Source organism: Aptenodytes forsteri, unplaced genomic scaffold (assembly GCF_000699145.1).
Source record: "Aptenodytes forsteri isolate BGI_AS27 unplaced genomic scaffold, ASM69914v1 Scaffold647, whole genome shotgun sequence".
Classification (NCBI taxonomy): domain Eukaryota; kingdom Metazoa; phylum Chordata; class Aves; order Sphenisciformes; family Spheniscidae; genus Aptenodytes; species Aptenodytes forsteri.
Genome location: NW_008795889.1, coordinates 388661 through 401549, shown reverse-complemented (window position 1 = coordinate 401549; position 12889 = coordinate 388661). Strand labels below are relative to the sequence as shown.

General features: G+C 47.3%; 1 protein-coding gene across 1 annotated transcript in view; it reads right to left on the bottom strand.

Moving 5' to 3' along the window:
* The window catches only part of BOK (BOK, BCL2 family apoptosis regulator), a 34377-nt gene that overhangs the window by 5953 nt on the left and 15535 nt on the right, over positions 1–12889 (bottom strand). The window contains exons 4-6 of the mRNA XM_009284230.1: positions 12021–12399; positions 7894–8022; positions 230–393 (exon numbers count right to left, since the gene is read on the bottom strand). Of these exons, the coding sequence (XP_009282505.1) occupies positions 230–393; positions 7894–8022; positions 12021–12243 (516 nt within the window). The 5' untranslated portion in view covers positions 12244–12399. The remainder of the gene's footprint in view (positions 1–229; positions 394–7893; positions 8023–12020; positions 12400–12889) is intronic.

The window sequence follows — 12889 nt, the reverse complement described above, 5'->3', positions numbered from 1 at the left end:
AGGACCAGAATAGCTGATGTTGTCGAGGACGGGACCACGAGGCAGTAAGAGCTATATGGAGTCTAGCACAGGTGTAAGTAGGACAGTGGTGGCCACAGAGCTGTGGAAAAGAATCTCATTCAATGTTTTTCTGCATAAAGCTGCAGTGGGGGCACTCTGACTTTCATCAACTGAGATATTTTCTGGTCTGCATATGTGGAAGCAAGCTTGATCAGATAGTATCTCTTACCCAGCCTCCTCTCCTTTTCAGCCATGTCACCAAGGTCTTGCGGACGAACTCCCCCAGGCAGTCTACGATGGTGTGAACCATGGCTGGCTGCGCATGCCGCACGCAGTCCACCGCCAGCCCAGCTGCCACAGCATAGAGAGACACCACTTTGCCCCATGTTATGCCTATGAAAAGAAGAAAAGTCATTCAGATTTACACACGCACACATAGCTCAGTCTTGAATAATCAAGGGAAACAGCTCTCCTTCGTTACACATGCCCACACTGCATGCATGCAGCTCTGAGTTCAGGTGCAGCCACAGTTCTGCACGCTCTCCACCATTGGGGAAAAGAAATACTAGGGGACCAGGACTGGGGAAAACACTCCACCCAAAGGAACAGAATTAAGTGGTCTGACCAGGGCATGACCCCCTCTCAGCACTGGGTGCACAGCTTTGGAGAAAGCAGCCCAAAGACATCATCAAAATAGGGAAGATGTGCACCGCCATGGTTTGTATTGCCATTAACTCTCAGCCATGCACATGCTGCACAGGAAGCAATTGAATTCAAAGAGTTTGAGCAACCTGGGGCTTTTGTCACCAGTGCAACTCTTAAACACCCTTTAGACAAAGCGTTCCTGTTTTTTTCTAGATTGAGGAGAGTGTTCCAATGTGGCATGCAAAGCACGTGTGAGATAAGCATCTTCAGTCAGTTCTACCATGACACAAGAGCAAAAAAGGGAGGCAAAGCTACAGGGCCAAGAGGGTTGGCGTCCTCCTTGATGTAAGGAGTATGTCTCAGTCACCATGTGAAAACCAGGTAGCTTCAAGAATTTGGCCACTCTGCCTACAATACTTAACATTGCATATCCTATCCCACTGAAGGCAGTGCAGGGACAGAGTGTCAGTCAGTTATCTAATCTCCCAGAAAACAGCCTTCCTGCTAGGCTGACCTGCCAACAGTGAATGCTCCATAGAAGTTGTCCCAGCAGCAGTCATCTTCCTGTTAGTGCTAGCGATAAGCGCTCGAGCTCAGTTCTAGGTACCAGCCAACCTCCCTGGGTCTCCCCCACACTTTGCCAACACCACTGGGCATAAATCCTCCATGCTTAAACATTGCAGCCAGCAGTCCCTCATCAGGCTTTTATCAGGACCAGTGACCTGGAAACACAACCCTTCTGCACCCATGCAGAAAAGCTATGGCATGTGGATTTCCTTTGGATCCGCTAGGAAGTTTAATTGCCCCCCTTACTTTATTATCTGGAATAGCAGTATTTGACAAGCATACTGTGAAGTATTTTACAGTGTTAGGTCTCTACAGAGTCTGTCCAAGGTCTCTCTCAAATGTAGCCAGAAGCCAGGTGAAGTTTCAGTATTTAAAACCCACACAAAACCATTCTTGCTGGGTTGCAACAAGAAAGAAAACGCGTGAGAGGAAGGAAAGATTAATTCAGTCATGAGATATAAGGACCAGAAGGGGTTAAACACATGATCAGGAAACTGGGTGTGCTCAGCAATCTATCAGCTAAGAAAGCAAACCCTTAAATACAATTTAAATGAAATTAAGAGTCTCCCTCTTCCCTGCATCGCACTCCCAGATCCCTAGGCACCCCGACCCATCTCTCTGGAATGCAGATCCAGACTCCTCACACCTGTTCACACCACAGCAGAGCTCCCCACATTTCTTTACAATACATGCAGGTTTCAGAGCATTTCCACAATCCTTCCACTTAGTACCTCAAAAGGGACACTCACACTAACACTTTTAGGAACAGCTTGCTTTTTTTTTTTAAATAAAAAAAGTACTAAACTTAAGAGAAACTGTTCAAATGTCAGCCACAGGAATGGCTTGTTAGACTGAAGAAAATCCATTCAGTGTTCCAAAAAAAGCCATTTTTCGCTCATGACTGATATGAGATCAAAGTCTACAGATGATCCTTTTGTGAGGCTCTATAGCAACAGTAACAGCAGTAGCTCAGAGTCTCCTGTGATACTCTATCTTTCACCAGCACTATCTCCAAGATCAGAGGAAGTTATTAATATAGCTAAATTGGCTGTTATTCTGATTTTATTTTCTGAGTAGGCTCTGCAGTGTCCCTTCCCCAGAGCTGTCACTCAGGAAGTTCACCACCTGTGTGGTATTCACACTATTTATCTGTCTTTCTCACATTGCATGTCACCATGACAGCCAGCAGAACGAGCCAGGAAGGGGCTATGAAACCACATGAGAAAATACTAGACAGAGGGCTTCTCCTGGCAAGAAAGAGGCTGTTCTGTTGCACGTCAATACCTCTCCACCCAATGAAGAGGCTTTAAGGGGTTACCTCTTGCTGACCGCAATCTCCTGGAACAAAGCCTCAGCTGGCTTATACTCAGCTTTAGTGTAAATCATTTTTTGCTATTCTCCATCCCTGCAGAAATGCGTCTCCTTGCATCTTGAGTTACATGAACCAAAGTTACCCAGAAATTCCAGGGAAGAGTTCACTGGCTTATTCCCAAGCTTTACTGATAGCACTCTTTCTTAAGTATCTGAAGCAAGTCCATTAGCTTTGAGATATTTACATGGCAGTAACTAAGACTGACAGGGGGCTGAGGCCACCCTGGTAGAGAAAGACAGCTGCAGTCTTAACTTTGTTTTAAACCCAAGTTTCGCCTTCCAACAGAAGAAAAGTGTATCCACAACCTATGAAAGATAAAGGCTCAATAGACCCATGATTTCCCTAATACACAGGAAAGCAGCTTGCTCTACAGACATGTCAGTCCAGGTGTCTCCTCCCAGGGAGGATGGAGAGAAAGCCCTTCAGCTCTGGCTTCTCTGCCAAGGTTGCTACGTAGTGGTGCTTGCTGCAGGACTTGCATGAGGTAAACGCTTCCCCAGCACATGGACAGAGCCCCTCTCCCTTTCACATGGACAGCAGAAAGAGGGCAAGTTGTTGGCCAATGCTTATCGTGGTGATGGGCTCAGCGGTCACTTCCCATTATCCTCCTATTTACAGAGCATGCCTATAAGGGTCAAACCAACCTTTCAGTCTGCTTTTCCTGTTACTGGCAGAGCTGGGCCACAGGGGTGGGAGAGGAGGAAATCCCCTCCTGATTTCTCTGCACGGACCCTCCTATTGCCACTGCTGGAGGCAGAAGATAGACACAGCTGGCTGGGCTCCTCACCCAAGACAGCAGGGCACAGCTTATGCTCTTGTTCGCATAAGATGTTGTAGGGGAGGCCTGAAGCAAGGGAAGAGCAGACACCTCTAACAGCTGCTCTAGACCAAAGCTGGGCCATGCCTGTGGCCAGTCCCTCTGCCCCAGGAGGGCTCCAGCAGCCGCCCAGCCCCAGGCAGCGCAGGGGAACAGGCCACAGCAGCCCCATCTATGCTTTTCCAGGACACCAGCTCCATTAACTTTTCTCTCTCAAGGATTCCCTTGGCAGGGGTAGAGGAGCACAGTCTACTGGGAGGGCAGTGCCTTCGCCCCTGTGATGTCCAGGCCAGGGTCAAGGTGACACTAGCTTGATGCATCCCTTGGCATAAGCTGGAATTGCATCTGGCCAGTGCACATGAGCAGAGAAGACACATTGTCTTGCTCCAAATTCCTCAAAAGGTCTGGCTGCCCTCCACATTGGGTGAAACGGGCACTCATCGCCAAGAGAAACAATCATTCCCAGCTTCCCACTGTGTGGACTAGCATGCACAGGAGCTAACGACAAGAGGGAATGGAAAACTGGTCCATAAAGGAGTGTTCAAAACAGAGAAAGCTCTGAAACTTCTGCTCACAGAGATAGAACAAAAGGACACGGAAAATGTGAAAAGCTGCTTAGAAGGCATTTTAAAAAGTAAGAAATACAAGTTGCAGACTCAAGGCCAGTCATGGAGCTGAAGGTATGTAAACACTGGTGAGCCCAGGGGAAAATGAATTAGCAGGAGAGGACTGCTCTTGAAACATTCCTGCTGCACATCAGCTTGCCTGCCCCAGGGGAGAGCTCAAGAAGCCACGAGACGCGACTGTACAGAGTCTCAGAGCACCACACTATCCAAGGTTACTCAAATAAACTTCTCTCTGCTCCACTCAGCATCAAAGCCTGACTTTCAAATCAGACCTAAGAGAAACATGATCAAGTGCTACATTTCAACAGCTGGGAGGACACAGCCAGACACAATATACTTTCCTCTGGTGGAGAGAAAGAAGCCAAGAAGGACATGCGCAAGGCAGGAAGCTCAACTCATAAGGCCTAAGCGACGAGGAAGCAGTGGGATGCATTTCTAACAGCATTTGCCCTGCAGGGGAAAGTATTTTCTCCCTAGAACCCATTAACCATGCATTCCTGTTGTACAGGGTTCACTTCAGCCCAAGCACTCTTGATTAAAAACTAATGAGCACTTAAAACAATACAAAACCAGGATGAAAGCTTTGAGAGAGCCCTCATGCCTAGCAGCTCTTACCAACTGGAGGAAACGGTTTCCCTTAGGAAAGGAAAATGCACCTCCCTTTTCTTCTTCTGTTTTTCCAACAAGTGACCCCTGCCTTCTGGGATTTATTTAAACAGCTAATGTAAATGCCAGCTCAGCCAGGCCCAATCCAACGGCTGTTAAAGTCAGTGGAAAGTTTCCTGCTGGCTGCAGAGCAGCTTTGGACCCCACACCAGAACCAGTGGTATTGTCACAGAGGTGATGCTGCTGCAGATCCTTCAACATCCAAAGCAAGTCAGGGCTCTGCGGTGCCAGTCTCCACACAGATGGGCTTTCCTCACCCTGAATAACTAACAGGTTGTATGGAAACAGAGAAGCAAAATACAGCTTGCACCTTACCATGCTCTGTGACCTGCTCACCTTCTGCCTATATTCTCAGCTGTTAATCTTGCCGTAATTGGGATTCAAGCTGTCCTTGCTACACCAGAGAAGAGCCAAACCTGAGATAACTGGAATAGACAATGCTCTGAAGTTGAATATGGCACAACGTACCCATGCAGTGGGACCAACAAAGATGCCAGATGTCCTCAGTTTTGCCTTCTTGAGAGGTCCATCTAGGGATTGTGCTTAGTCAAGACTTGCAGACAGTGTGGGCAGGAAGTGAGCACAGCCAGAGCTACAGTGTAAAGACTCAAAACCAGACCAGAGTGTGGAAGAAGGCCATGTAAAAGATTAAGGAGAAAACCTCTCCAGCAAGATAGGGTCAAAATCCCCCACCCTCTTGCTGGAAAGGCATTGCGAGTGACTAATGGGGCTCCCCAGACTGTCTAGGCATTGCAGTGCCAGACTGTAGCTGTTTTCTTAATAAACTGGACAGTGAAAAACACGCTGAGATGCTTTAGTCATTGGCAATTAGCATGAAAACTCAGACTGCACTTGAATCTCTGGTTTCCTTTGCTCAATGAGAGCCTCTTTCCTCTGAACTATGAAAAAAATTAGGAATGAGTGTCTGGCTGCCACAGCCAACTCTGATTTGCTGTATTTAGCATTAAATACTAAGTCTTGAGACTGCAGTTGAGATCCAGGAACATTAAAAATCAGCAAACTCCCCCCCCTCTGCCTCTCAGCAGCCTTCTAGCAAGAGAAATTACAACAATGAATTGATAAAAGCAATTGAATACACAACCCCAGCTTCATGCTCACAGGTTATCCTGTTAGTTGCTCTGAGGCAGAGATGAGAAAGAAGAAAAAACAAGAGCATACAGAGCACCAGGAAGGTTTGAATCCACCCCATGTGCAGCCAGCCAACTGCCAGCCATTTATGCAGCACGGTGTCCCCAGATAAGGGGCAGAACTAACAACAGAGCTTGAGCCTGGGCTTCTACCATGTTCCCAAAGTCTCTAGCATTGCCAGCCTCAAAGGGTTGAGTCCAGATCTCATTCTTACTACCCTGAAAACCCCAAGTTTAGAACCAAGAGTTACAATTTCTAGCTTTACTTTCAACAGAAACATTTTAAACCATCCACACTTTTCACTTGACTCCTGAACTGAGAAGTTGAAGAACTCCAAAAAATGCGGCTCTCAATGAATCTGTCAATATACACCAGCGAGAGCAGGACTCCCAGAAGCCAGCAGGGCTTTCTCCTGTTTCCTCCATCATGTTTATGCAGCATAGCAGCACGCACAGTCTGCTCCACCTGCAGCCACCCACCTTTCTGGCTTAATTCCCTGTGTCACTTCAGCTTTGGAGGTAGGCCAGTTCTGATGTAGTTAGCTATAGTCATCTAAGAAGATAACCTACTTACCTGCAATACAAATACCTGAGCCTGCAAACTTGATCTTCATTTTTCTGTAAGCCTTGATGCAAGTAAGGCTCAGCACTAAGTGACAAGACAGGGCACCTGAACTTTGAACACAGCCACACTCAGACATTCCTGCCATACTTGCCTAGCTCTTTCTTTCTGAGCCCATACGGCCTCCCAAGTCAGCCCAGTGCAAAGGCAATCTGCATTCCAGGCATGCTCTGAAAGGATGCCAAGGGCTGCACTACTAGCTACAGAATCCAATTCTATCCATTTCTTATGGCACAGCTTCAGTTTCCCTGATCTGGGGAGTAAATCTGCCCTACTAGACCTGCTGAGAGCCATGCTTTTGCAGTCTCTCTCAGATCTATTTTGTCATCTGTTGTGATTCTGGAGAGGATCTGTGCTCTCCACCACAACACACTTCAGATCTGAAGTCCAGGATGTCAGCACAGGGCTTCTCTAGGGTGTCAGTGGTTCCCATGCAGTTCATACGCATAAAGATACATCACCAATTGTGAAGATAAAAAGGGTTTGAGTGAGGAAGCCTATTTGAAAGTACAACAGAAACCTGGACTTCTATCGTGTACCAACTACTCCCAAAGTAACAAGAATCACTGCCTCCTGTGACACTTCCCATGTCAATGTCACTGGATCCAGTGTTTTCACGCTACTATGCTGTTAGCAAGTAGCTGTCTTTGTCTTTTCCCTTCTTTTTTGTTGGTTTTTTTTGTTTGTTTCCAGTCTCTAACACCTACTGTCCCTTCCATGGACAACACAACAAGACACTGCAGAAAACCTACAATCGTGTCAGGACTTGCCTGATGTAAATCTACGTCTCTATCATCTCTGGGATGAGCCAAACAGAAGCAGAAGAACATTCATGTCTAAGCAGTGAGAAAGCTCAAAGCAACCGCTTGTCTGGAACAGCTAGCCTTGAGGGCCGAGGCTCCTGTCTCTCTGAGTATGAGAAAGTAGAAGCAACAACTGGAAGCAGCAGGCTCCATTGCAGTTCTGGCTATTGCTGGGGAAAAGGAAGCCAGAAAGAGAGGAACTCCCTTGTGATGATTTGGTTCTGGCTCCTAGCATCAGCAGCATGAGCTGGAACAAGGGAAACTCCCATGTAATGAATCTTCTCCAGTTGCCAATGGTGAGCAAAGGAGCTTGGAATGAGTGACCTCCCTGTGCAATGAGGTAACACCACCTCCTAATGAGGAAGGGCAGGAGATGCCTTCTAGAATGAGCAAGAACCTGCCAGGAGGATATAATAAAACAGGGCATTTCCCGGCCAGAACAACAGAGCATAGAGGAGCTCTCATTAAATCATTAAAGCAGGGCACACTGCCAAACTGCCCACAGCCCTTTCAGAAACTATGCCCCACCTTGCAGGCCATCCCAGAAACATGCCTTCTCTGAGAGAGGTGGCTCTATCCTGTTCCTTTCTGCCCAGCCCTGTCTGTGTATCTGTCAGGGCACAGTACCTGCAGTGAAAATCTGCGCAGCTACTGCCAGGAAGGCATCCGTCACCACTGTCTCCGAGTGCAGCGAGATGTTCAATTGGCGGGCGATATTCCGGTAGACGTTGGGGCGAATGTATTCCAGCTCATCCCCTGGAAACAAACAGTCAGGCGTCAGCATGCAGAACACCAAGTCCTGCTCTCACCATGTAGGAATTACAGCTGGGGCCACCCCACATATTCCTCCAGTCGAAGAGACTTAACCCCAGCTCCATCTTATTTTAAACAGGCAGCAGAGCACTTAGGGTCATTTAGATGCAACCCCCTGCCACCTGCACCATGCTTTCCTAATATCCCCTGTGCCTGGGACTTCTAAAGGGAGTGGGGACAGGCAGTGGCCCTGTACCAGTGGTGTGGCTGCAGTAATCCCCGATATAAATGATGTTCCCAGGCTGGATGCCTGCCTTTCCTCCAACACAGGAGGCAGGCCTCAGATAAGCAAAGCCATCTCATTATTCTTCAGAAGCGAAAAGGAGGCATGTACCTCTACGTAAGCTTTTGAGAGATACACCCTTTCTCAACACCCCATCAGACTTGTACAAAAAAGCCTCAAGATGAGAGCGACTAAAGAATGCTGGAGGCTGATGAAAGCCAAGGATCCACCCAGAGCTGCACAACATTAATTGAGCAAAGAGACTATCAGCTCAGCTATTTTACGCTCACGCAGGCACTGAGTGACAATCTGGACTTCTTTCTCTCCTCCAAATGGTTAAAGAGACATTCATTTGCCTGGCTGACTCCTCAGCAACAAGGCTCCTGACATACACAGACACATGCTTTAACCTCCAGGTTGTTTTCTCCCCAGCTGGGAAATGGTTGGAGGTGTTAGGCTAGCTTGAAGACCAAGACGGAAATACCAAGGACAAGCAGGGAACCTCCTCCCACAGGTTTGTGCTATGGAGCTTGGGCAACAGCAGCAATGCTTTTCCTCTGTAGCAAAACAAACCATTTTTGAGCAGTAGAATTAATAAAGCCCAGTTTCCAATGGATTTATCTCTCTATAGGGGTTCACAGATACTTAATGAGGGTTGCACAGCTGCTGTAGAAGCATTACACAATGCAAACATTGCATGGGACCAAGGCCCTTTGTGCATGGAGAGTCCTATTTGGTTTAGATTTAGAAGGACACTCTGCATCCTTCTCCTGCACAAGGGTGCTCTGGAGCACCCAGAGGAACAGGAGAGCTGTCACAACAGCTTTATGTCCTACTGCAAGACCCAGATGACTTGCAACTGGGGCAACTGATCCTCCTGAAAATTTCATTTAGATGAGGACTGAAGAGGAAGATGACACCCTAGTCAGGAGCTTGTTATAGAGTCATTAGCTTTATCAGTCATGTCACTGGACCTTAATTCATCTAACTGGTCACTGGCACACAGCACAGGCAAAGCCCAGCCCTACAGAATTCCACAGATGAGCTCTCCGGGCCCTTTGTGTGTGACTCTCCCACACAATTTGATGGCAAGAGGAAACCCTGCCAACACATGGTCAACCCTGATAAGAGGAAACATTACTTGCACTACTCAACATCTGTTTTCTCCTTGCAGGGAGCACACAGGCTTCCCTGTGAATGCAAGGAAATGGGGATAGCCCTGCCGGTGGTTAGCTGAGAGGGAGGCATGGGAGGCTGGGATCAGCACTTGGTAGCCTGCCACTGTTACAGCTTTTAACAAGCAGTGCCTGGAGGCCCCAGATGAGATCAGGTTTTGGTTGGAGGCACACATGCTGCTAAAGCGGGCCCTGCCCTGCAGCAATGCACAGAGCAGACAAAAGCGGGCAGGGGAAGAAGAGCACAGGAAAGCAGTCCCAGGCTCATGGAGACTCCTCGCCCTGGCAGCCCCAGGACCTCTCCAGCAGCATGTTACATTGGTGGCAGTCTTCAGTGTCCATGTTCAGATGCCCAGCTGCACACTTTGCAACATTTAGAGCAATTTCTGTGCTTCTCCTCCTCCCTCCAGTAATCATGGAGGAACAAGGAGGGCAGCAGTGACAGTTCCCACATGCAGAAGCTCAGTGCAGTGGTGAAAGGGCACTTGCCTGGGTCTTGGCCACAGAATAGACAAGTTCAAATAAACCAGACCTCTGACACATACAGCAGGTTGATCTGCAGTGTCTCATTAGGTTTTGCCACCTCTGACTCATTAATTGCACTAATTAGCTGCTAAGCCTCACTGAGCTGATGGGCTTTCACTCCCCAAGACTGCAACTGCATCACCTGTGCCCAGCACCTCTGCTGGCCCACCAGCCAGTTCATTGGACTCCCTACATGCAAGAGGGCTAGGAAATACTCCAACTTCTTATCTCTACAGGCTTCTCAGTACTACCATGGAGAAAAAACTGATCTGGCTTTTTGCACTGCTTAGTAAGCAGCTAAGGACTACTGTTCCTGGCAGGTGGCTGGATACCACTCGGCCTTGTACTGGTTATAGCAGCGAAGGGGAAAAGAAAGGGACAGGCCATGTGGCAGGCAGAGTTTCTGAACAAACAGGATGGAAACAACTCTTCATCCTAATAAGGAGGACTGCTCACCCTTCTTGTTGCATTGGTACCACATGGTGCTCTCCAAACAGATTTGCTCAGAGAAGGCACCAAGTTCCTGGGACTATCAGCCAAATCTTTCCATCTGGACACGAATAAGTAACAGGAGAGTCATCCAGGAGACGCCTTCAGATCCAGTCTGCCACCTGCTTGCCCTTTAACATGCTCCTGGCCACCCACAGAAGATCTGGTTGAAAGCAAACAAATCTCAACCGCCAAGTCAGGCGGAGAAGAAATGGAGGACAAAGAGGCAGTGAGATTGACAGAAGAACAAAAAAAAACCCCAAAGACCAAACAACCACTGGAAACAAAAATAGAAGTAAAGTCAGCATAGGAGAGAAAAAGTGAAAAAGAATGAACGAAAAAAAGTCAGTTAAAAGAAACACAGCTATGCCTTAAAAAGAAATTTGGAATAATATCAAACAGAAGTAGAAAGAAAGGGGAGAAAGCGGGGAGACCAGCCTGCTCCTGAGTTTGTTAGGCACAGCTAAATGTTACTTCACCAGACTTATTTGAACTTTGGTGTAATTAAATCAGATGCAAATGCTAGTGGTAGTTTCCAAGCCAGATCTGAACTAATATACAGCCTGCAGGCAAAGAGGGATGTTGGAAGCAACTTCCAAGAATGAGGGTGTTGGGATCCCAAAAGACAAACAGCTAGACTTGAGCACGCAGGAGGCCAAAACCTAAAGAAAAGGCCAGGCAACTGTCAGCATTTAGAAGGTTCTCCTGGTACAAGCACAACTCCAGAGCATGTCTTCATGTAGCAGCCTACAGGCATAACCTTCAAATCACTCTCCCTGCAGCCTTGGCAGTCACCTGGCCGTGAGCGGAGCTGGCTAGTTTGGGCACTGAATGGCAGTGTATGCCAGGCAACATCAGCCAACTCCTCCTTGCTCCAACAAAACACAAGAAAACTCATGTCCTGATGAATGATTAAGGTAGGCAAAGGACAATTAAACACACTGTCAACACACTGTCATTGAAAAGCAGCTTTTATAAAATCTCCAATGCACATGGTCTAAGCAACTACCCTCAAATTAAACGTCCTCACAGCTGGGTGAGCAACTGATGAAGCCCAAGTCTAGAGGTAGCAGTACTCTACTAAGATGCCAGCTTAGGTTGCATCATGGCAGCCAAGTCACCCACGTCTGGAGAAAACACTGCAAGACCTGTTAAAATGCCAAGCTGAGAAAGACTACCGAAACTACTGTGAAAACTGTTACACAGCTGGAGTCTTCTGCAGATAAAATTAGTTTGCTGTTGGGCTTTCTTGGACTGCATCATGCTTTTAAGTTGTTGCAAGTCCTCAGAAAAAAGTAGCTCTGCAGAAACACTGTGCTGAGCAGTGCTCCAAGGGACTGAGGAAATGCAAGTAAAGGAGCTGTTTAGGGAAGATCATCAAAAACAAATCTAAATGCCCAAAGCAGAGAAGAAAAACCTCTATATCATCACATGAAAAGCCTCTTGGCACTCATCAGTTCCAGAAACTTTAGTCTGGTCTGAATTGCTCCATATAGTTTCAGTTCCCACCTATACCCGCAGGGACTTACCTAGTCGCAGCAGTATGGTGGACACCTCAGCCAGCTTACCGCCAGGTACTGGTGCATTGTACTCAGGTTTGCTCCAGCTGACACCCGCTCGAATTAGCCTCGAATTTATGTAGTCTCTGCAGAGAGCCTTGGCTTGGGACACAAGCTCCTTGTCAGTGGGAGACCTGTCAAAAACCTCCATCACCTCTGCAGCAAAGACTGAGGAACGGCGTAGCACTTCCATCCTTGGCTGCTGAACTCACACCTCAGCATACACTTGCTGGAAGGCTGAGCCAATGCCTTAGATGAGAATCTGCAGGAGCTGTGTAGTAATCCTCTGGTCTCTTGGTTTGTCACAGCTCCCAGCAGCTATTCTCAAAAGGCCAGTTTTTCATTTTACCTGGTGAATAAAAGCATCTGTAAGTCCTCTAGCATTACAAAGATGTAAATCAGAAGCCCAAGTATTATATCTTACAGTTACGCTAAAGTCAGTAGTATCATATTTGCAAAACATCTGTCTCGGTGCATCTTACAGACAAAGGGCAAAGTCTTCCACCTTTCAGCCGCTCTGACTTTCACTGGCAGCATGACCCTCGGAAGGGCTGCAGTTTTGAACTATCAAGGTGTTTCCTCTTTTCCAGTTCAGATTCAGCAGTCCTAGAATTACCCTTCAGAGAGACTAGATGGTCAGAGTGTGGAAACAATTCATAGAATGTGTAGACAATCTCAGCTTGTTTCAATTAAACTGGAAAAAACTGAATCTCAAATACCAGCTACAGTAACCTCAACCAGATGTCAACAGACATTCCAGCTCAGTAGGTCATGGATCTTTCTGAAGAAATGGCACTAATGCAAGAACAGAGGTACGGAAGCATTTGAAATGTCTCGCT